At 51.6% G+C, this 18,935-nt stretch overlaps 6 protein-coding genes across 6 annotated transcripts in view; 3 read left to right on the top strand and 3 right to left on the bottom strand.

The window, feature by feature from the left end:
* The window catches only part of GUITHDRAFT_118880 (ammonium transporter), a gene marked incomplete at both ends in the record, with an annotated part of 2,719 nt that extends 2,472 nt beyond the window's left edge, over nucleotides 1–247 (top strand). The window contains one exon of the mRNA XM_005821870.1: nucleotides 68–247. Within this exon, the coding sequence (XP_005821927.1) occupies nucleotides 68–247 (180 nt within the window). The remainder of the gene's footprint in view (nucleotides 1–67) is intronic.
* Nucleotides 248–3,131: 2,884 nt separating this feature from the next.
* On the top strand, nucleotides 3,132–3,711 carry GUITHDRAFT_146854 (hypothetical protein; the record flags this gene model as incomplete). Its single annotated transcript, XM_005821869.1, has 3 exons — nucleotides 3,132–3,334; nucleotides 3,398–3,521; nucleotides 3,580–3,711. 3 exons carry the CDS (start codon nucleotides 3,132–3,134, stop codon nucleotides 3,709–3,711), a joined length of 459 nt encoding a protein of 152 aa, XP_005821926.1.
* Nucleotides 3,712–4,288: 577 nt separating this feature from the next.
* Nucleotides 4,289–6,226, bottom strand: GUITHDRAFT_155629 (hypothetical protein). The gene is made up of 7 exons (XM_005821868.1): nucleotides 5,750–6,226; nucleotides 5,398–5,541; nucleotides 5,136–5,183; nucleotides 4,962–5,039; nucleotides 4,849–4,911; nucleotides 4,609–4,668; nucleotides 4,289–4,384 (listed from the first exon to the last, which is right to left on the bottom strand). Exons 1-7 carry the CDS (start codon nucleotides 5,753–5,755, stop codon nucleotides 4,358–4,360), a joined length of 426 nt encoding a protein of 141 aa, XP_005821925.1. The 5' UTR covers nucleotides 5,756–6,226; the 3' UTR covers nucleotides 4,289–4,357.
* On the bottom strand, nucleotides 6,227–7,003 carry GUITHDRAFT_90369 (hypothetical protein; the record flags this gene model as incomplete). Its single annotated transcript, XM_005821867.1, has 2 exons — nucleotides 6,943–7,003; nucleotides 6,227–6,887 (listed from the first exon to the last, which is right to left on the bottom strand). A coding segment is annotated over exon 2 (645 nt), but the record flags the coding sequence as incomplete, so codon positions are not given.
* A 7,163-nt stretch (nucleotides 7,004–14,166) lies between these two features.
* GUITHDRAFT_155628 (hypothetical protein) lies at nucleotides 14,167–14,904 on the bottom strand (the record flags this gene model as incomplete). Its single annotated transcript, XM_005821866.1, has 1 exon — nucleotides 14,167–14,904. A coding segment is annotated over exon 1 (437 nt), but the record flags the coding sequence as incomplete, so codon positions are not given.
* A 1,060-nt stretch (nucleotides 14,905–15,964) lies between these two features.
* Nucleotides 15,965–18,282, top strand: GUITHDRAFT_118877 (hypothetical protein; the record flags this gene model as incomplete). The annotated part of the gene is made up of 10 exons (XM_005821865.1): nucleotides 15,965–15,993; nucleotides 16,047–16,132; nucleotides 16,180–16,205; nucleotides 16,254–16,322; nucleotides 16,377–16,806; nucleotides 16,857–16,890; nucleotides 16,943–17,005; nucleotides 17,054–17,132; nucleotides 17,985–18,035; nucleotides 18,187–18,282. The coding sequence occupies 10 exons, from the start codon at nucleotides 15,965–15,967 to the stop codon at nucleotides 18,280–18,282; spliced, it is 963 nt and encodes a 320-aa protein (XP_005821922.1).
* Nucleotides 18,283–18,935: the final 653 nt, after the last annotated feature.

Here is an 18,935-nt window from a genome sequence, read left to right as displayed (position 1 = left end):
CCCTCCCCTCCCCTCCCCTCCCCTCCCTCCCCTGCCCCGCCTTGTTCACTGACACTGAGATCCCCAGCTCAAGTTCAGCAGCGCCGCCAAGGGCAAGGCAACAGAGCTAGGATGGGCCAACTCTGCGGAGGCGACGGGGCCGGAGGACGAGCCAGCAGGGGCCCAGCCCCAGCGGATCTTCATCAGCGAGCCAGTCACGGTTATGACCAACAGAGTAATGCCGCTGGTGCAGGAGGAACTCGAATGAAAGTGCGGGAGGGGATACGATTTATGGCGAAGAGGTTGGGCTGAGATGACAGGAATGAATGTGTGAACTTGAAGGAATGAATAAATATGTTGAAAACAGAATCTGACGAACAACAGTGAATAAATTCATGAATGAAATGGTATCTCTGATGAATGACATGTAGAATGAAATGAAAGAAGAGAAACAATGATATCTTGAAACGGATGAACATCGCAAGCTTGTCAACCTTTCAACCGGGACGTTCGATGGTCTGTGGAGGATCTCTATCTCTCCTCCAAACAACCTCTCAAGCATCCCCTCGACTCTCTTCGCCAACCCCTTGAGCTTGCAAGGCCTTGCTCTCTCTTACAACAGGATCGATCAACTCAGCTTGAGCACCTTCAACGGTCTCTCAAGCTTACCCGGTCTAGCGCTCGCCTCAAACAAGCTCTCTGACGTGGTTCCAGGAACATTCGACAGCCTCACTGTCCTCTCATCTGTGGATCTTTCATCCAAGGATTTGTCTGCAATCCTCCTCGACACCTTCGGCGGGCTGACTAGGTTGACAAATCTTGATCTGTCAGACAACAAGCTCTCTGTCCTCGTCGAAGGGACGTTCGCCGGTCTCCCGAGCTTGCAGACTCTCTATCTCTCCTTCAAACAACCTCTCAAGCATCCCCTCGCGTTTCGTTGCCAACCCCTCGAGCTTGCAAGGCCTTGATCTCTCTTACAATGTGATCGATCAACTGAGCTTGAGCACCTCCGTCAGTCTCTCGAGCTTGCAGTGTCTCTCTCTCTCCTCCAACTTTCTCACCGGCTCGTCAAACCAGCTTACCAGCCTTGCTTCAAGAGGCTTTGACAAGCTTCGGAGTCTTGCAGCTTTAACGATCAGCTCAAACTTGATCTCAACGCTGCTGGGAGACACGTTTGACGGGCTCTCGAGCCTGTTGTATCTCTATGTGGACGACAACCTGGAACTTTCACCGCATCCAACGGTCTATATCAGCTGGACCTCAGCAACAACAAGCTGACGACCGTTGAGATCGGAGCCTGCGATTCAATGATGGACAGTCTTTATGGACAGAGGTCGAAACTTAATGGAGTGATCTTGAACAACAACCATCTCACACATCTTTTACCAGAACTTTCAGTGCGTTGAGCTCACTCACAAATTAAAGAACAATCAGTTGACAAGCATTGACGCCATCCTTGACTCGCTTTCAAGTCTTTCTTCCCTCGCACTGGACAACAACAACCTGACCAATCTCTTTACCTCTGACCGCATCAATGTAAACTTTTCTTTCACTTGCTGGAAACCAGCTGACAAGTATCCCTGCGGGAACTTTCAACGCATCTACCTGGGCTCAAACAGCTTCACCGCACTGCCAACGAGATGCTTGTCCGGCCTCACCAACCTGTTGGGCCTCTACCTCAACAACAATCAGCTCAGCCCTAGTGTCTCAACTGGGAGCTTTGCGGAGCTTCAAAACCTGAACTATCTCAGTCTGTCTTACAACAAGCTAGAGACTTGGAACGTCAGGATATTTGGTGATGCTTCAACTTGACAGCCATCAGATGCTCGACATTCAAACTGGCGTGTTTGGAAATCTTTCAAGGTTGGAGTCCCTGAAGCTTCAGCACAACCAGCTAACGGACCTCTCATCCCAGACCTTCCAGGGGCTTTCCAGGTGTTGAACTGAGCTTCGACTACCTCTCAGAGATGCAGGCTGAGCTTCAACTACCTCTCAGAGATGCAGGCTGAGCTTCAACTACCCCTCAGAGGTGCAGGCTGACTTGTTTGCGGGCCTTTCAACGTTGAACATATTCCACCTTGCCGCAAACGACTAGCAGTCTCTGTCTCTGCGATCCTTGAGCGGTGTCATCCGGTTACAGTCGTGAAAACTCAGCTACAACTACCTCAGCAGCTCTCCTTCTGGGACCTTGGAAGGGAACCCAACCTCCCTGCTGCTCGACCTTCATGTCAAACATCCACAAGCTGAATCTCAGCTTCAACGACGTCTCCGCCATCTTCTCAGGCACGTTTGAGACCCCGTCAAGCCTTAGCTGCTGAACCTGAGCTACAACCGCCTCACCAGCCTCCCAGCTGAACTTTTCAAGGCCTCTCAGCTGCGATGAAAGCTCTCGATCTCTGGCTCGGCCCAGTCCAGCTCGACTCGATCGGACCGTTGTGGCCGCTGGCTCTACCAACCCGGTCGGTGCTCAATACTTGAACAGCGAAACGGGGCAGTGTGTTTCATGGCAGACACAAGGAGTGTCAACTGTTACATAACTGTATGCTCCTACCCCAGCACTTGCCCTTGCAAACGCGTACCTGGAATTTAGCTCTGCGATTATATCTTGCTCTGATTTCGGATTGCCACGGAATAGTCAATCGTATGATCATACGGCACTGGCACTGATCGGATAACGACTACTGCTCTTCTGACTTCTCACAACAGGGTGACTCATCTCTGTCTAGAGGCCGCGAGTGGAGGTCAACCCGGGCCGGGGCCGGGGCCCGGGCCCGGGGGGCCCGCCCGGCGGCTATGATAGTATGAACCGAGTCACTGAGGGGTTCAACAGTCCCTGAATGAGGGTTTATCGAATGCGTGATGGAAGGAAACATGGCGCAAGATGTTAGGTGAGCGAGAAGGAGCAAGAGGGAGGGAGGGAGGTAGAGGTAGAGGTAGAGGTAGAGGCAGAGGCAGAGGCAGAGGCAGAGGCAGAGGTAGAGACGCAGAGAAAGAGAGAGAAGGATTAGGAGGATCTGGATGTGGGTCTGGAGCTTGAACAGGCTCTTGATTCACGAGGAAGGGACCAGGACAGGGTTTATAGAAAGCAATGGAACAAGACGAGAAAGAAACAGAGGAGGATGAGGATGAGGAGGAGGAGGAGGAGGAGGAGGATGACGGAGTGGAACAGCGAACAGAGGAAGTGGGATGGGAGGGGGATGAAGCAAGGATCTGACATGCTTCGATGTAGAATCGAGGGCAACGTTATCATAGGGCATGGAACTTTCCTCCATCCTCGCTGCGAACTGCTGGCTTCAACAGGAGCAACCATCGTAGTTGGCGAGCACACGATCATAGAGGAGAGGGTGCGAGTACGGTAAAACATCCGCCTCCTCCCCCTCCCCTTCCCTCTCCCCTGCTCGTTCATGACCGCGAGCAGGTCCACGCATGGCGAGCTGACGATAGGATCTGAGTGCATCCTCGAAGTCGGCGCATCGATCACTGACAGCTGCATCGGAAACTTCTCTGCGGTGGAAACTATGGCGACGATAGAGAATTGCAAGGTGAAAATAGCATGGGAGAGGAAAAAGAGTAGGAAGAGGATTAATGATGAGCAGACAGGAGGAGGAGGAGGAGCAGGAGGAGGAAGTCATAGTGTTGAAGAGGGGAACAGTCAGAGCTGGAATAGGAACGGGAAGAGCAGGAGGAGATTGGCTGAGGGAGGGAGAAAAGGACATTGATGAAGCTGAATGACAGATCGGAGAGAACTGCTGTGTGGGAATGAAAGTTTTCCTTTCCGACAAGACACTAGACGGAGGAACATCAGTGCATGCGCCGAGGAACGTGGAGGTGTTACTACCACCACTACCTCCTCCTCCTGGACTCACCCTCCTCCACCCCCCCCCTGCTCCTACTTCTCAGCCTGCGATCTGTTGACTCTGCTTGCAAGGTACCTGGAAGGTCAGTAGAGACGCACCAGAGTCTCCTCTCCTCGCAGATCAGCCTCCTCCGCAGAAAGACGGTTGCCCTCCTGCCTGTCTTGAGCAAGCGATGACTCGTATGGCAGGGGCAAGAGCCGTCGGCAGAAGCTCGCTCATGACAGGAGCAGCAGCAAGACCGGAAGGACCCGGGGGAGTTGAGGTCATGAACAGCAAAGTGGAGGGAAACCGGGCGGAGATTCGAGAAGGGAGGGGAACATTCAGGGTACCATGGGAGAGCAGGTTATCAGAGCCCTTGTGAGTTGTCTTTACATGGTGACACTTTAACGGGTTGATTCACTTTCAACATGATATTGAGTTAGACTTTGTGAGTTGTCTTTACATGGTGACACTTTAACGGGTTGATTCACTTTCAACATGATATTGAGTTAGATGAAGAACAATAACGTGTCGGGACACCTCTAACCAAGCTCGAACAAATCCCAGAACTGCAGAGAGACAGGATCATAAGAAGCGGAGGAAATGAAGGGCAGCGGGAGGATGAAGGAGGAGGAAAAGGAGTAGGGAGAAGGACGAGGACGAGGACGAGGACGAGAAGGAGGGAGGAGGAAGAGGAGGAGGAGGAGGAGATGGTGGTGGTGGAGGAGGAGGAGGAGAGGGGAAGGAGAGGAGGAGCTTGCAAGTAAGTTGGTGGAGCGCGCAGGAGTCTCACCGAGTCAGGTTCTTGTCCCTCGGTTACAACATGAAGATCTTCGATGGTGATGCCGAGAGCCTGCACGATCGTCAGCTCGAGAGAGACACAAGGAGACATCGAAGAAGGACATACAAGAGAGACTTGAGGGAAACAGGAGACGTTAAGAGAGGAAAGACTGACGAGGAGGGGATATGAACACGAAGGAGCAGGAGACGGAGGAGGTAGAGGAGAGTCGAGTGGCAGGAGCAGAGGAGACACCTTGGTGAAGGTTTTGACAGACTTCCTTGCAAACTCATGACATTCCTCCTCATCATCGACATCCTGCGCATGGAGAATGAGCGGGCAAAACCCAAAGAGATTCTCCTCCTCACCTCAACCCCTTCGAACTCGCTGCCGATCCAGACGTACGCAGGCACTGCATCCTCCGATCGCTCTAGGAGAATGAAGGCCTAGTACCCCTTCAGAACCTCCTTCTCTCGCTCCCCTTCCCCTCTCGCTCCACTTCATCCTCCTCTCTCTCCCCTCCCCCTCTCTCCCCTCCCAACCTTGCTCGGCCACAAGTCATCGGAATCGAAGTTGTCGAGCTCATCCCACTGGTATCATCATGAATCACAAGGAAGAAACCAGGCATGCTATGAAGGAGTGAAGAAAGAGAGGGGAAGAAGGATGAAGGAGAGCGGCGGGAAAGACGATACCCATATGCAACGACTGCCAAAAACCAATGGACAAGCAGAGAACTTGGAGGGGAGGAGGAGGGAGAGAGGAGGAGGGAGAGAGGAGGAGGAAAGGAATGGACGTGAAATTCACCTTGCTGTGATCCTCTGCAATCTCAAACATCCGCATCATTTGACCATCCTGACTGTAGGGACTTGAAGGGGTCGGAGAAGTCTTGGTTTCTTCTACCGCCTCCTTCACGGGAGAAACTTGAGCAGTCGGCAGATTCAACGATAGCTGAAACATTCCGTCATGATATCTATCATCTACCTAACTCACATCCATTTCACCCATCCATCCATCCCTCTTTCCTTCATCTCCATCGGCATAGGCAACATTATCAAGTCCTCAATCACGATCATTCGAGCATCATTACAGTCCTCCCCCCTCTCCCACCTCCTCCTCATCCTCCTCCTCATCGTCATCTTCGTTCTCATCTCCTCACCTTCATGTTGAAGATGGGAGCATCCGACCTTCCGCCTCGTGGGGTTTGGACGGTGCAGCTTGCTCCTCCTTGAGGGAAACTCCTCTTGTTGGACACGTCCCCGGAGTCGGACGTGGACGGACTTGACGTCTCCTGCACTGCTGGCTCCTTCAACTGCGGATCTCGCGTTGATGACAGGGGAACAATGGTCTTCTCGGTCTTGTCAGAAGATCGACTGTACTCCTTCGCCTCTCCCCCTCCTGGCAGCAAGCATCGCAACTTCCTCAGCTGCGCCACATGCCGCTCAGCTTCCTCCCCCTGCTTCACCTCCTCGCTCCCCGATGGCGATCCTTCATACCTCTGAAAATTCTGTACAGCCTCCTTTGCAGCTTGAACGTGCGCGTTCGTTGATGACTTTCCAATCCAAATCAGGATGTCCAATGGACCATCGACGATGTAGACACAGTCCGGAGATAGCTCCACGTCCTCGTTCCCCTTGTTCTCTATCAACATCGCAGAAATCCCAGCCTCCTTCACGCTGGGATAATAAAAATCCACTTTGAACAGGCGAGGAGCGGCATCGGCAACTGACTCTGGGCTCCAAGCGTGTACATCGAGAATTCTCTTACTCCATCGCACCAGTTGGCTGCAAAATCCTGCGTTTGGGTTGCAGATGCCTCTTTTCAATTTCAGTCGCTGAAAAGCCTCATCGTAAGAGACTTTCTCTTTCAACATGGTGTAAGCAATACAAATTGAACAGGATCTCGACACCCCTTGAGTGCAATGAACCAAAATTTTCTTTCCTGCCTTACGAGCCTTGTCGATGAAGTGAACAGCATCGTAGATGTGACAGGAGATGTCCTCAGATGGCGCATCGTTGATGTAAATAGACATGTAAGTAAAAGAGTCCGGGAAAAAGTTCTCAGAAGTGATTCTGCTGCAGTTGATGATGTGGGAGATACCAACTCCTTTCAAGAGCTCCAAGTTCTGGGCCACGTGAAGTCCTCCAACATACAGGTAGTCTGTGATGCGGGTACACTCCTTCTCGTACTTGTCTAGCTTCTCCTTCCTCAGCTGCCTCTCAGTGGGTTCCCTAGGAATCTCTTGTGCTTTCGATATGTCCAGTTTGAGTTTCGTTTCCATCGATGGTAGGCCAAGTCTGTAAAGAGACATCATGAAAGTCTGTCACAAACCGGGCATAATCAGATGGATACCTTGGATGAGCTGCTGGCTCTGGTTTCTTCGCAGGCACATCTTTCTCGTGCTTGTTTGCGACTGAAGACAGGATGAATAACAAATCGACAGTCAACATCACAGTGCTCACAGTCTTTGTCATCCACAACAGGTTTGACGTTTCCGAGATTCAGTTTGAACCCTTTCGGGATCTCATTAACGTTAGGATCAGGAGTCTGCAATCAGCCTCTCAGAGTTTCAAACAATCAGGATCAAACCGACCTCGTCATCTAGAGTTCGTTTTCGCCCCTTCTCTGGTCCTTCTGACTTGTTCTTCCGTTTGTCTCTATAGCCGAGGGTTACATCGACAGCGAGTTTGATCGGGTGGCAGCGAGGAAGGGGAGACTTGAAAGGCGGGATGGTAGCAAGGAGAGCAACGAGGGGGGAAGTAGGGGGATGGAGACGGAGAGGAGGGGCGGGAAGGTAAGAGAGGAGAGGGGAGGTATGAGAGGAGAGGGGAGTTAAGAGAGGAGAGGGACGTCGAGTCTAAAACTAGGGCGCGAGGGTGAGGCAGACGGCAAAGAAGGAAGGGCTGCGTCGATGTTGATGATGTTCTATTCACCTTTTCTTGGCTGATCCGCGCTTCGAATTCAGTTTCCTCGGTATTCTGATATCCTCCACAGACACACTGAGGAGGGAGTAGGGACCGTCGGGGAATTCATCGTAGTTGGAATACCCTCCAGCACCCTTGGACCAATCACAGCCCATGTCTAAGAATCAGATTTCTGTGACAAACACAACATTGAGCACCAGGAAAGAATAGCAGGCATCAACTTACCTCTTCTGCGATGCAAGCAACTACCAAACCTCATTGTCAAAGCTCAATCCCGCGATGTATTCCTAACTCGTGGCATTGCGCCAGACTGTGAAGCATTTGTCAATCTTTGCACATTATAGACATCAACATGTCAAGAAACGATGGGAAGGAGAATCTTATTGCAACTCTGTGTTGTGTTGCACCTGTTTCACTAGTCTCCCCGGCCAACAAATGCCGTTTTAAGTTCAAGACATATCAACAATACATAAGAGAAAACAAACAAAACATTTCGATTTGATAATTATCTTGATGATCAGAACCTGATCACAACATTCTGATAACAACAAGACCCTTCTCTGTCTACCTCTCCGTGCCCGCATCCCACGATCCTCTCATCACAGAAATCTAACTATCACTGACAAAAATCACCACGAGACCCTGAAGAAACGAATAGAAAAACATCGTGAAACCTTTGTGCATCTATGAATGCTATCTGTTCTACTTGATTGCCAATCGACTTTTGCACTTTTTTGCCATACTTGATCCGACATGACATTCAGGCTGATGCCGTTTCCTATGCTTGCTTCGTGACTCGTCTTTCTCCATCTCCATGGTTCGCATCCCGTTCCACACTAGATCTTTCATCTCTTGTTCATCCCTCCCTCATCCCCTCCTCCTCTTCTGCCCCTTCCTCCGCCTGCTTTCATCGTCCCCACTTCCGCCTGCACACCATACCGATCGCCCCCTACCCTACCCCACCATACCCTACCCTACATTGCACTACCGTACCTGGCCTGTTCAGATTTCGGCAACTGACCCCCCACCCCTTCGTTCCCTAACGAACCTATACCCCCACCACGGAATTTCCACGAGTGCTCATGACCCCTACCCCCTTGTGACTGCTAAAGAGTACCCTCTGCCCCAATGGTTGTGAGTTCTTCCCCAAAACACCCTTGATTTGCATTGTACCCCACCCTCCCGACTCTGCTGTGGTACCGATCATCAGAGGAAGAGGACCCGTGTGTTTCTAACCCACCCTACCCATGGGATGGCAGGGCTATCACCCCTACCCCCCATGAAGTCCAGGGCCCCGAGCAACAACGGGACTTTTTCGCAGCAATACAGAAGTCCAATACTGAAAATTCATCTCAATATTTCAAAAGTGAGTTGATGATTCAACGAAGGCAAATGAAAAATATCAAGTTTTCCGTGGAAATTTTGAACCGGGTCCCGGCCTCTAAAAGGTATATAGTAGGTTTATGGTACCGGGTGTTTTAACTTTCCGATACCACATTTGAGCTGTTGGGGAATTTTGTACGTGGTACCTGTTTATAAAACTATATAAAAACTGAGAAACGTAGCAATGAATTCATATTCCAGGTAGTGTAGTTTGTACCGAATATCATCAAAATACAATTTTAAAATTTGCAAAGTGGATTGGGATCCTGCATGTTGGGAGGAGGAGCGAAGACAGAGTAGGAGGAGTATGCTTGCAAGGAGGAGAAGAGAGGAGGATCGTCAGGATGAGGGAGGGAGAAAGCGTGATGTAACCCCGCTAGAAAAAGGGAGGGAGGATGGAGCACGATCGATGAGCAAAGAGTTGGAAAGTAAAGACAAGACTACGAAAGTACAGCAAAACAACCAACGTAGAAGAATGGAGTTAAGGGAAGAGGATAAGCTGGAGGAAAGCGAGCAGAACTAGGAGCAGAGGACAAGTGCGATCAGTGATTATTCCGAATAGAGCAGCGTGCATAAGTATGTACATGTCGTTTTGGGAGTTAACGAAAGTAACTTTGCCTTCACCTCGCTTCGGATTCATGTTGGTAGAACTTCGGATGGCACTGGTGGAAGTTGGCTAGGCATAATCTGGCAGCGCCTTGATAGGAAGGACCAAGAGTTTCGAGGTAGTGCCAGTCGAGGTCGCAGGTGAAGGCAAAGTTACTTTCGTTGACACAATGGCGGAAGAGAGTGCCAGGAGGACGGAGTCCTGCCGTGTGGTCGACAATTTTGTGTTCATCTGTGAAAACATTTATCATGCCACAAGTTTATGTTGAGAATGGAGCATCCGATCTTCCACCTCGTGGGGTTTGGACGGAACAGCTCGCTCCTTCTTGAGGGACACTCCTCTTGTAGGACGCGTCCCCGGAGTCGAACGTGAACGATTTTGCACAAGTGTGGTTGTTTCCTATGTCGACAGGAGAGATGCGGTCATATCAGAATGGTAAATCAAGGAGGGAAGCAAGAGGAACGAGTAGGAGCAGGTGGGTGGGTGGGTGGGTTGGCGGGTAGATGAATGGGTTGCATGTCAAAGTTGCTCAATTTGAGGACGGCATTTTGTGTTCTTGAATCTGTCAAAAGGTGTATCATGCAAAAGTGAGGGGGTGGAAAGAAGAAGGTAAATCAGATGTCGATCACGAAGAAAGTGATTCAATCATTCAACATGATTATTCGTACTGCGCACAAGAAAAATTTTAACTATCTTTACACGCTTGACATTTCCAATGAAAATCAAGCACAAAATTTCTACCCAATTTCTGGATATTGTATCATTGCAAAATTACTAGAAAACAAGAATGCAAAGTCAGTTCAGTCATTTCAAACTGATAGCCACTTATTTTCGTTAAATCCATCACACTGATTCCAGTTGAATTTGCTTCATGTGAAGGTGTTGGCTCCCGAATTACATACCGTCTACCCTCCTTGTGATTCTTCCTTTCCTCCCCCTTGTGCCCTCCTTCCTTCCCTCAGATTGTAAGCTATTCTCATAATCCTTCCATTCAGTGAACTTCGTTTCAAGAATCCTCACCCGAGCAGCGCTGACGTTGTCCTTTTTGGCAGCGCTCGTGACCAGACAAGAACAAATCTGAAGGAAATTGCAGAGCATCGTCGTCACTACTCGCACCTCTGATCGCGGAAGATCCGATAGTTCTTGTGCCCCTTCTCCACTCTCAGGTCCATGAAGCTCTTGAGGACGAGCTGGAGCTCGCAGCGGTACCCAGCCACGCAGAATCTCTTGGTGTCATCGTTGGAGATGCGGATGTTCAGGCAGATGTCTCGGTATCCCACAGACGCCAAGGCGTTGTAACTCTGCACGAGCCTGTTCTTGACCCTCATGATTTCAATATGCGGGTCCTCCAGGATGATATCGATCGCTCTCGACAGCTCCCGTATGTCCTCGAACACCAGCGCATAGCGAACTATGTCCACCAGCCGCGACACGTCACCGTTGTAGGACCGGATCACCTTCTGTATCGCCCGGTTCACGTTCTTCAGGATCGGCGGCTTCACGGCGAGTACCCCACCCCCGCCCTCATAGGCGCTGGCCCACGTGATGTACCGCTCCGCCCTCCTCGACCTGTCGCTGACAGGGAACAAGCAGTTACACTGAGACCCGATCTCCTGTAGCTTCTTGAAGAAGATAGGCTGCACCATCAGTGCTTGCGCGTAAAGCTGCTCGAGGGAAGAGATTCGCAGGTGGGATGACAGCGGGTTCAGATGCCTCATGATGTCTGTCAGCGAGCCCAGCCTTGAGCTGCTACCCTGCTCGTGCTGCCACTCATCTTCCACCTGCACATGCAGAGTCCTCTCCATCCAGAGCAGAAATCTCTTGAGCGCTGGCCCTGGGCACAGGAACACGTGCTGGAGGGCAGACGAGGACTGGTGGTTGTGGGCGATCTTGGCAAACTTCACACGAAGCGCAGAGACTGTCTCCTCATCCTCCGCCACCTTCTTCCAGAGCTCCTCGTACTCCACCAAGTCCTTCTCGACCTTCTTGTAGGACTTGTACAGCAGGTGTTTCCTCCACAGCCACAGGAACAACCAGACGGAGAAGAGGACGACGTGGTTGAGTCGGATCGTGCTGGAGTCTATGATGACCTCCCGTGCTCTCAAGTCAGTGAAGAGGGTATTGAAGAATGAACCACTCAGCGCAAAGATAGGAAGACAAGTCAGCGCGTACTCCTCCTTGAACTGCATCACGAGCCCGTACCCCAACTCGATCACCACCCAGCTAAGACTGTGCAGGAACTCCAGCACAGTAAAGGGGGTGAACATAAGGTTCAACAGGTCAAAGATCCCAGGGCCAAAGAATGCGCAGGCGCAGACCGTTTTACCCCAGTACGTCCTTCCCATGTTGACGAAGATGGCGGTGCCGAAGCAGGCGAGGAAGCGGAGGCCGATGTTCACGAGCTCGAAGGCGCACTGCCAGGCCATCCGCAGGTCCACGAAGTAGCGAACGTCCCTCGTGCGGGAGATGTTGGCCTCCTCTGAGTGACACAGAGCAGTAGCACGGTTCATGCTGCAGTCAAATCTTGTCCTCAGCTCCCACTGCGTCTCGTTGGCGCGAATGGGATCATTCACTCCTTCGTCCTCCCCCAGCACGTGCAAGTCGAAGGCAAGGGGATCGCTGTAGTAGGAGGAGACGTCGGGATTGGTGTAGAACTCCCAGCCATGTGCAGAGACAGGACGGGAGAACGAGTAGAACTGCTGAGACCCGTTCCTACCTACGAACGAAGGAGAGAACTTTTTGCAGTCTCGGAGGAAGCTCACCTTCTGGATGGGAACCACTGAGGGGTCGGCGAGCGAGGGATCTCTCTGCCGGATTATCGTGACGCGAGCATGCGCGACAGAGAAGAGGGTCCGGGTCCTCATCTCCCGCACGGGGTAGTAGTCGTCGATGGCGTAGTTGACCACAAGCATGAAGCCGATGAACACCAGGCAGAGCTGAAAGAGGGGCTTGTGGATCACGTTGGTAAGAGGACGCGAGGAGAAGATGACACTCGCCGTCTTCGAGTCGTGCACGCCCGCATCCGCTGACTTCACCATATGGTCCAAGAAGCCTCCCGGCAAGATGCTCTTCAAGTTGAGCACTGGGCACAGGGGTGGAGGGGGGGGAGAGAGAGAGGGAGGAGAGGGAGGAGAGAGAGGAGAGGGAGGAGAGGAAGAAGAGGTAGGGGAGAACGAGGCCAGCAACGAGCTTTGGTTCACTGCACAACGTTCGATGGCGGCAGGATGCACGGCAAACGAGAAAGTTCGGAGGAATTGCTTCCAATGAAGGTTGACGAGCAGCAAAGTTCTCCGGCTCCCTCTCTTGACTTTGTTGGTTTTTCGCAACACCATCTTCCTCCGCAGGTATTGTGTGTGCTTGCCAAGTACGATGATGGAGTGCAGAGAGATAAGGGAAAGTCGAACCTCGCAGACGTGCCCCAGCACGTTGTTGTGCATTGCCACACTGTTGACAAACGACACAATGAGAGTAATATCGCGATAACCGCTGTGTCCGTTGCTGAGACGGTCTCGAACATGCATCACCCTCACCTCCGGGTCCTCTAGCCAGTGCTTCAGCGCCACGTTCAAGTCATGCAGGTTGTCAAACAGCATGTTCTGCCGAACGACGTCGGTGATCCGACAAACTTCACCCTGCAAGTGAATCAAGACTTTCTCCACCGCACGATCAACTCGCTTCAAGCTCGCGTCGTAAATGCTCGCGAACATGTCAGGGGATTGACCTAATTCTTTGTAGAGAATGTACTGTTTTGATCCATCTCTCTCGTCCATGCAACAACAATATCCCTTGCTCACACCTCCGATAGCAATCAGCTTACGGAAAAACATGGGAAGTACTAAGACAGATCGGACATAAAGCTGATCGAGATCTGCGACAGGAAATGTCGGCATAGATCCGGCAAAGAAGGAAGAATTGGACAGAGAGAATGACGACTCCATCGAGAACGCAGAAGACCTGTAGCTGCCCGACACTTTCAGGTGAGAGGAGTCTGTTGCGATCATGTCCGAGGTCGGGCGGTCAGGCATCACAAAGGTATGTATCGCATCTTGCGAGTTGAGCCCAGGACAAGACAACATAAAGTTTTGCAAGATCTGCTCTGTCGTTCCTAGGTCTGCCTGAACGAATGAACTTTGAGTGATCGAGCGCCATGCTTCATCGAAAGCGTTTGTGTCTTTCTTCGCTTCAATACGCACAGCGATCATGATGGCGTATTTGGTCACCAAGATAGCAGAAAACAGCCCAATCGCTGTCAGTAACTCAACTGCAAAAGTGCCACCTGCCCCAAGCGAGATGGATAGAATGACAAGAGAAGAAAGCATCAACTCCAAGGTGAGAGATTCTTTGAAGACAGTCGGACACGGGAAGACCAAAAATGACTGAAAAAGGAATCAGAACAAGTGAAGGCCATTCATGGAAACACTCACCACAAGGCTTGAAACCAAACAGTGATAACTCGCTGGTTTGACAAAATTCTCATCATTTCCAAGAAAAAGAATCATATGCCCGATCCCAGCAATCAGTCCACCCAGGCAAATCACCTGAAATGAGTTCAAAATGCGTCAAAAAAGTAAGCCCGCTTTGCATTTGCCTACCGCTTTCGGGGTTTTTGTCTTCTCAAAGAAGCCGAAGATGGAGGCAAGAATGTAAGAAACTCCGTGTGCAACGTCAATCACAAACAGGAGATTGGTCTTCCAGCTGCAGCTGGCTAGACTGAAATCTATCGCAGTGGGTTGTCGTTGATAATCCGTTTGCACTACAAACGTTTCCACCTTGACTATCCGGTGCTCATGATAACGGTAAGTCAACGAATTTAGGTAGGTCCTGGTGACCAGATACCAACCGACGGTGAAGGAGATGAATTGTATTCCTCGAATGGCGTACAGTGCCTTTATACTCTCTTCATGAAACAGGGCAGAGACAAAGCCATCGCGGTACAGGGCCTGCATCCTGAGTTTCGATTGCAAATAGTTTCCTGGCTTGATCATGTACAGCAGAGTGAAATTTTCCTTCAGCTGTCTGTCAAGGGCCTGCATGGAGACTTGGTAATCTGTTGGATCCATCGTTCTCAAACTGTGCAGGTTCGTTTCTTCGCTCTTGCTCATTGTTGTACGACGGCGATATGTGGCAAGAGTTTGAATGCTATCCTGGCATATTTCACCTGCCTTTTTAAATGTGAAGGCTAATTTACTCAAGCACGCACGTTCCTGTTCAAGCTCCGTCAGATATCGAACAAAAGTGCGTAATGCAGGTATTTCTTGCTAAGACCCGATCGTCATGATGTTTCTGCTGGTTCATCTATGCTTCTGAGCCATCATCCTAGCCTTCATGATATGCTGCTGCCTTCGCCATGCCGCACTTCAATATATGCTGCTGCCTTCGCCATGCCGCAGGTTCGATGTCCCTCTGCTCTAACGCTTCCACCCTCTCACTCCGTCTGTCTCCCTAGTCGTTCACGATTAATTTCTATCTAACTTCAAATGTGAAATCTTGGGTACTGTATATTCCAAATTTTATAGTACAGATTTGGAGCATTTGGCAACAAGATCATTTACGACTTCTCGTGTACCCCACCCATCATGCAACTGTGCCCCTCAATTTCCCGGACAAACCACCCCCTCATTACCCTTCAAATACCCGGTTATTTACCCCATCCAAGAACCGTTCCAAACTACCCCACCCTCAAGGCAAGTAACATCAAATTGAGTGATTTTACTGGGTAGTAAAGGGTAGTCGGTAGTACTAAACTGAGCAAAAAAGAAAACCTGGTACTACTGTACCCATCAAAAGTAACTTTTAACATCATGCGGTAGCTCGTACTGATTTTAACTTAACTTTGAGTAAAGAGAAGGGAACTACGGGTACAAACCGTGAACACTGAGTCGGAGAACTTCCGAGGCTTCGGAGGCTTCAGCCGCCCGGCGAGACCCGGAGGCTGAGGAGAAAGCGCCGGGCCCGGGCTGAGGAAGACTGAGGAGGAGGAGGAGGATGAACTTTACGGATAATCGGATATATCGATCAGTTACCGTCCGAGTCACGTCGAGTCCGTCGACTGAGCCTGCCAGTGCCAGGACTACACGCCGGTTACTCCGCGGCAGCGAGTCGACTTGCCGGGCCGGGCCCGCCCGGCCGACCGCCGGCCACACTACACCGGCCCTGTTGGGTAAAAACTTCGGTACTGCCAGACTGACTTCAACCGTTTGAACTACTGACCCCACCCCACCCCTCGATTGTCCCACTCTAGACCTTCCGGTCACCGGTGGAGGTGACAATGACTTTTTTTTTCCTGTCCCACCCATGGCTCAACGATAGCAGGTATGCAGGATATAAGTAGCGCTGGAGGAGGAGGAGGAGGAGAAGGAAGAGGAGGAGGAGGAGGAGGAGGAGGAGCTCATGATGTTGACTGGCTGCTCCTCCACCAGCGGTCTAGTCCCTTCTAGCTCCTCCTTTGCTCTGGCCGGCCATGAGCTGGAACCCGACGCAAGGTATTCGGTAGGAACTTCGTTGTTCGGTACTGGACAAGGGGGCTGAAACTTGATGAGCAGCAAGACAGGAGGATCAAGATTCTCCGTCCCAAGGATCCAACGAGATGCAGGGAAAGTCACAACTCCTCCCACTCCGGAGCTGTCAGGTGCGAAGTCGAACCTTCTGCATGAGGATATTGACTGTGATCCAAAGCGTGGAAGACGAGCCCCAAGCATGCGGTCAGGAGAGTGTGGTGCGTTCAAGAAGATCTGATGGGGTTGAGGTAGGACGGAGCAGCCAGGCTGGGAGACACTAGGGTCCTCAAGATTGTCACTCCCACGAGCGAGCTCGTCGAGGTCAGCGATGTGGCATGAACTCTTGCCTAGAAGTGCTCTGAGGATTTTTTTCAGGTGGTTCAGAGAGAAGAGTCTCGTGAGAATGTCAGGACAGTCTGTGCTTCCATGAGCACCCAGACAGAAGAAGACGACGTTCCGTCCTTGCGCGAGCAGGAGGAGCGTCATCCAATCCTCTATGATACATACGTGGAGGAAACACCGGACATGCATGGGGACAGTAATCAGATGCCTGCATCAAGATCAGATCCGACTACTCACAAGGCTTCAGTGGATTGGCACGAGACTACTAGAGGCGATGATTTGGACAGAGCTGATGAAGAGAAGGGAGCAAACGTGAAACGCCCGTCATACAAGGAGGAGGAGGATGAACTCAAGGCAATGCTTGCGGACTACCTCTCAGCAGAAGGTCAAGACGGGGCGGGAGAGATTGAACTCGAGAGGATTGAGGACGAAACGAGACCCACCACCTCTCATCGTGATCAAGGTTGAAACCCCTAGGACGAGCAGCAGGCTGACCTTGCGCACGATGAGCAGATGTGGCTACTTCGGAGCGGCGACGAAGAAAGCTGTGAGGGAGATTGAGGTTAGCCTTAAGGCTGGGAAACTGACGTCGAGATCAGAGCTCGGATGGAAGAGAAGGGGACGAAGCAGGGAGCTTCCCCCCGAGAGCTTCAACTTGTGCCGTTAGCCTGACATTCTCCTCTTGTCTCTCGTTCTGAGTTTCCTTTCAGTTTCACCTATCCTTCCCTGGTCGGCCAGTACGACCCGGCAAGCGACTCAGTGGTCATCGGGCTCGACGTTGGGACACAGGTGATGTCGATGAGTAAGAAGGGACGAAGACAAATAGGAGCAGATTGAGGAGGGGGGAGAGGAGCAGGAGGGTTTAGGAGCAAGAGCAGGAGCAGAATGGGGAGGAGCAGTAGGAGGAAGGAGGGTTTAGGAGCAAGAGCAGGAGCAGAATGGGGAGGAGCAGGAGGAGCAGGAGGAGCCGACAAAATTTCATGCACAGATTTCTCTCGTCTGGGCTGAAACCTTTCGGCGCATCAAAGTTCTGGTTGATCGATCTGAAACTTTGAGAGCCCCAAGCTTGACGTCTTTTTTTCTTGATACCGCAGAGCTCGAAAGGAGGATTCGTGACTCTGCTGTCAGAAGGTGACCAAGTCCATGGAGGGAGGGAGGGAGGGAGGGAGAGAGGAAGAGAGGGAGGGAGGGAGAGAGGGAGGGAGGGAGGGAGGGAGGAGGCAAATTCAAGGAGGAGGAAAGAAAGATACGGGGGACTGGAGGCGAAGAAGAAGGGAGAGATGGGGCAAGTGGAGGCGGAAGCAGTGAAGAGGATGTGGAAATATTTCATTATGTTGAACAGAAAGGAGTATGAGCGAAGATTCCGATCAATCGCCTTCTATGGTCATCCCAATCACTGTCTGGCTGGTGAGGAGAGTGAGGCAAAGGAGGAGGGCAACTAGTACTGTGACTGCTGCTACTGTGATGATTATGATGTTGATCATGGTCATGGTGGTGGTGATGGTGGTGGTGATAATGACGACAACGATGACGACGACGATCATGATAATGATCATGATGGTGGTGGTGGTGGTGGTGGTGGTGGTGGTGGTGATGATGATGATGATGATTGCTGCATGGTATACTTATGTGGTCACTCAGGGAGTCCTTGATCTGCGCGATCGATTCACACGTGCTTTCGAGCGAGAGTTGGTAAGAAAAATATTTCCCCTCCTCCATCCCTCCTTCCTTCTCCCTTTCTCCCTCCCTCCCTCCCTCCCTTCCTTCCTCCCTCACTCACTCACTCACTCACTCACTCACTCACTCACTCACTTTCCTTCCCTGCTGCTGACTCATCACTCAGAATCTCTACTCTGAGAGCCGAGGATACTGTAGCAGGTTGAAGAGACAGTCTCATAGTGCGCGAAAGGTCTTCGAGGATGCTGGGGAGCTGGTCTGACCCACGGGAGCAGGAGAGAGAGCGGGAGCAGATGCAGAGCAGGGGGAGAACAGCAGCCAGTCAACGCGTTGCCATGGAAGTGAACGCAATCAAGACTGCTGCGAGCGTTGACGTGGAGGGCGAGGGCACAAGGAGAGAAGGAGAGGGGGGAGGCAGGAGGGAGCAGAAGGTGAGGGAGGAGGGAGGTCGGGATGGGGCAGATGACTTGTGGGTCCAGGAGACAGGCAGGACGGCAACGGTAGAGACGCGAGACGTGGGGACACAGTGGAGCGAGCAGGGGTCGGAGACGAACGAACGAGCCTTGATCTTGGTGAGGGATGACATTTTTTTTATGCTTGACAAGCTTGTTGACTGGGCATCGTCTCCAGTCGCTGCCCGTCTCGCGGCGAGCAGCTGGGGACTTGTACCGGCTGATTGAGGAGTCGAGGGAGGAGGTGGAGGCGGAGGAGTTGAGACGCAAGAACGAAACCCCGAGATTCACTTCCTCCCGAGCCACCCAGCCAGCCCAAGAAAGTAAGACATGGATGTCGAATGATGTTGAGGAGGAGGAGGAGGAGGAGGAGGGAAGGGGGGGGGTGAAGGAGAGAGAGGAGGAGGGAGGGAGGGAGGGAGGGGAGGGAGGGAGGGGAAGGGGAGGGGAGGGGAGGGGAGGG

This window comes from Guillardia theta, assembly GCF_000315625.1.
Source record: "Guillardia theta CCMP2712 unplaced genomic scaffold GUITHscaffold_136, whole genome shotgun sequence".
NCBI lineage: Eukaryota > Cryptophyceae > Pyrenomonadales > Geminigeraceae > Guillardia > Guillardia theta.
This window is presented reverse-complemented; position numbering and strand designations above follow the sequence as displayed.

Excerpts from the sequence above, each read along its gene's own strand:
- GUITHDRAFT_155629 (XM_005821868.1), bottom strand. Across the intron at positions 5,040-5,135 it reads ATGACTTGTGGCCGAGCAAG|GCCTTCATTCTCCTAGAGCG; the intron begins GTTGGGAGGGGA and ends AAGGGGTACTAG. Across the intron at positions 4,669-4,848 it reads CTGTCAAAACCTTCACCAAG|GCTCTCGGCATCACCATCGA; the intron begins GTGTCTCCTCTG and ends ACGATCGTGCAG.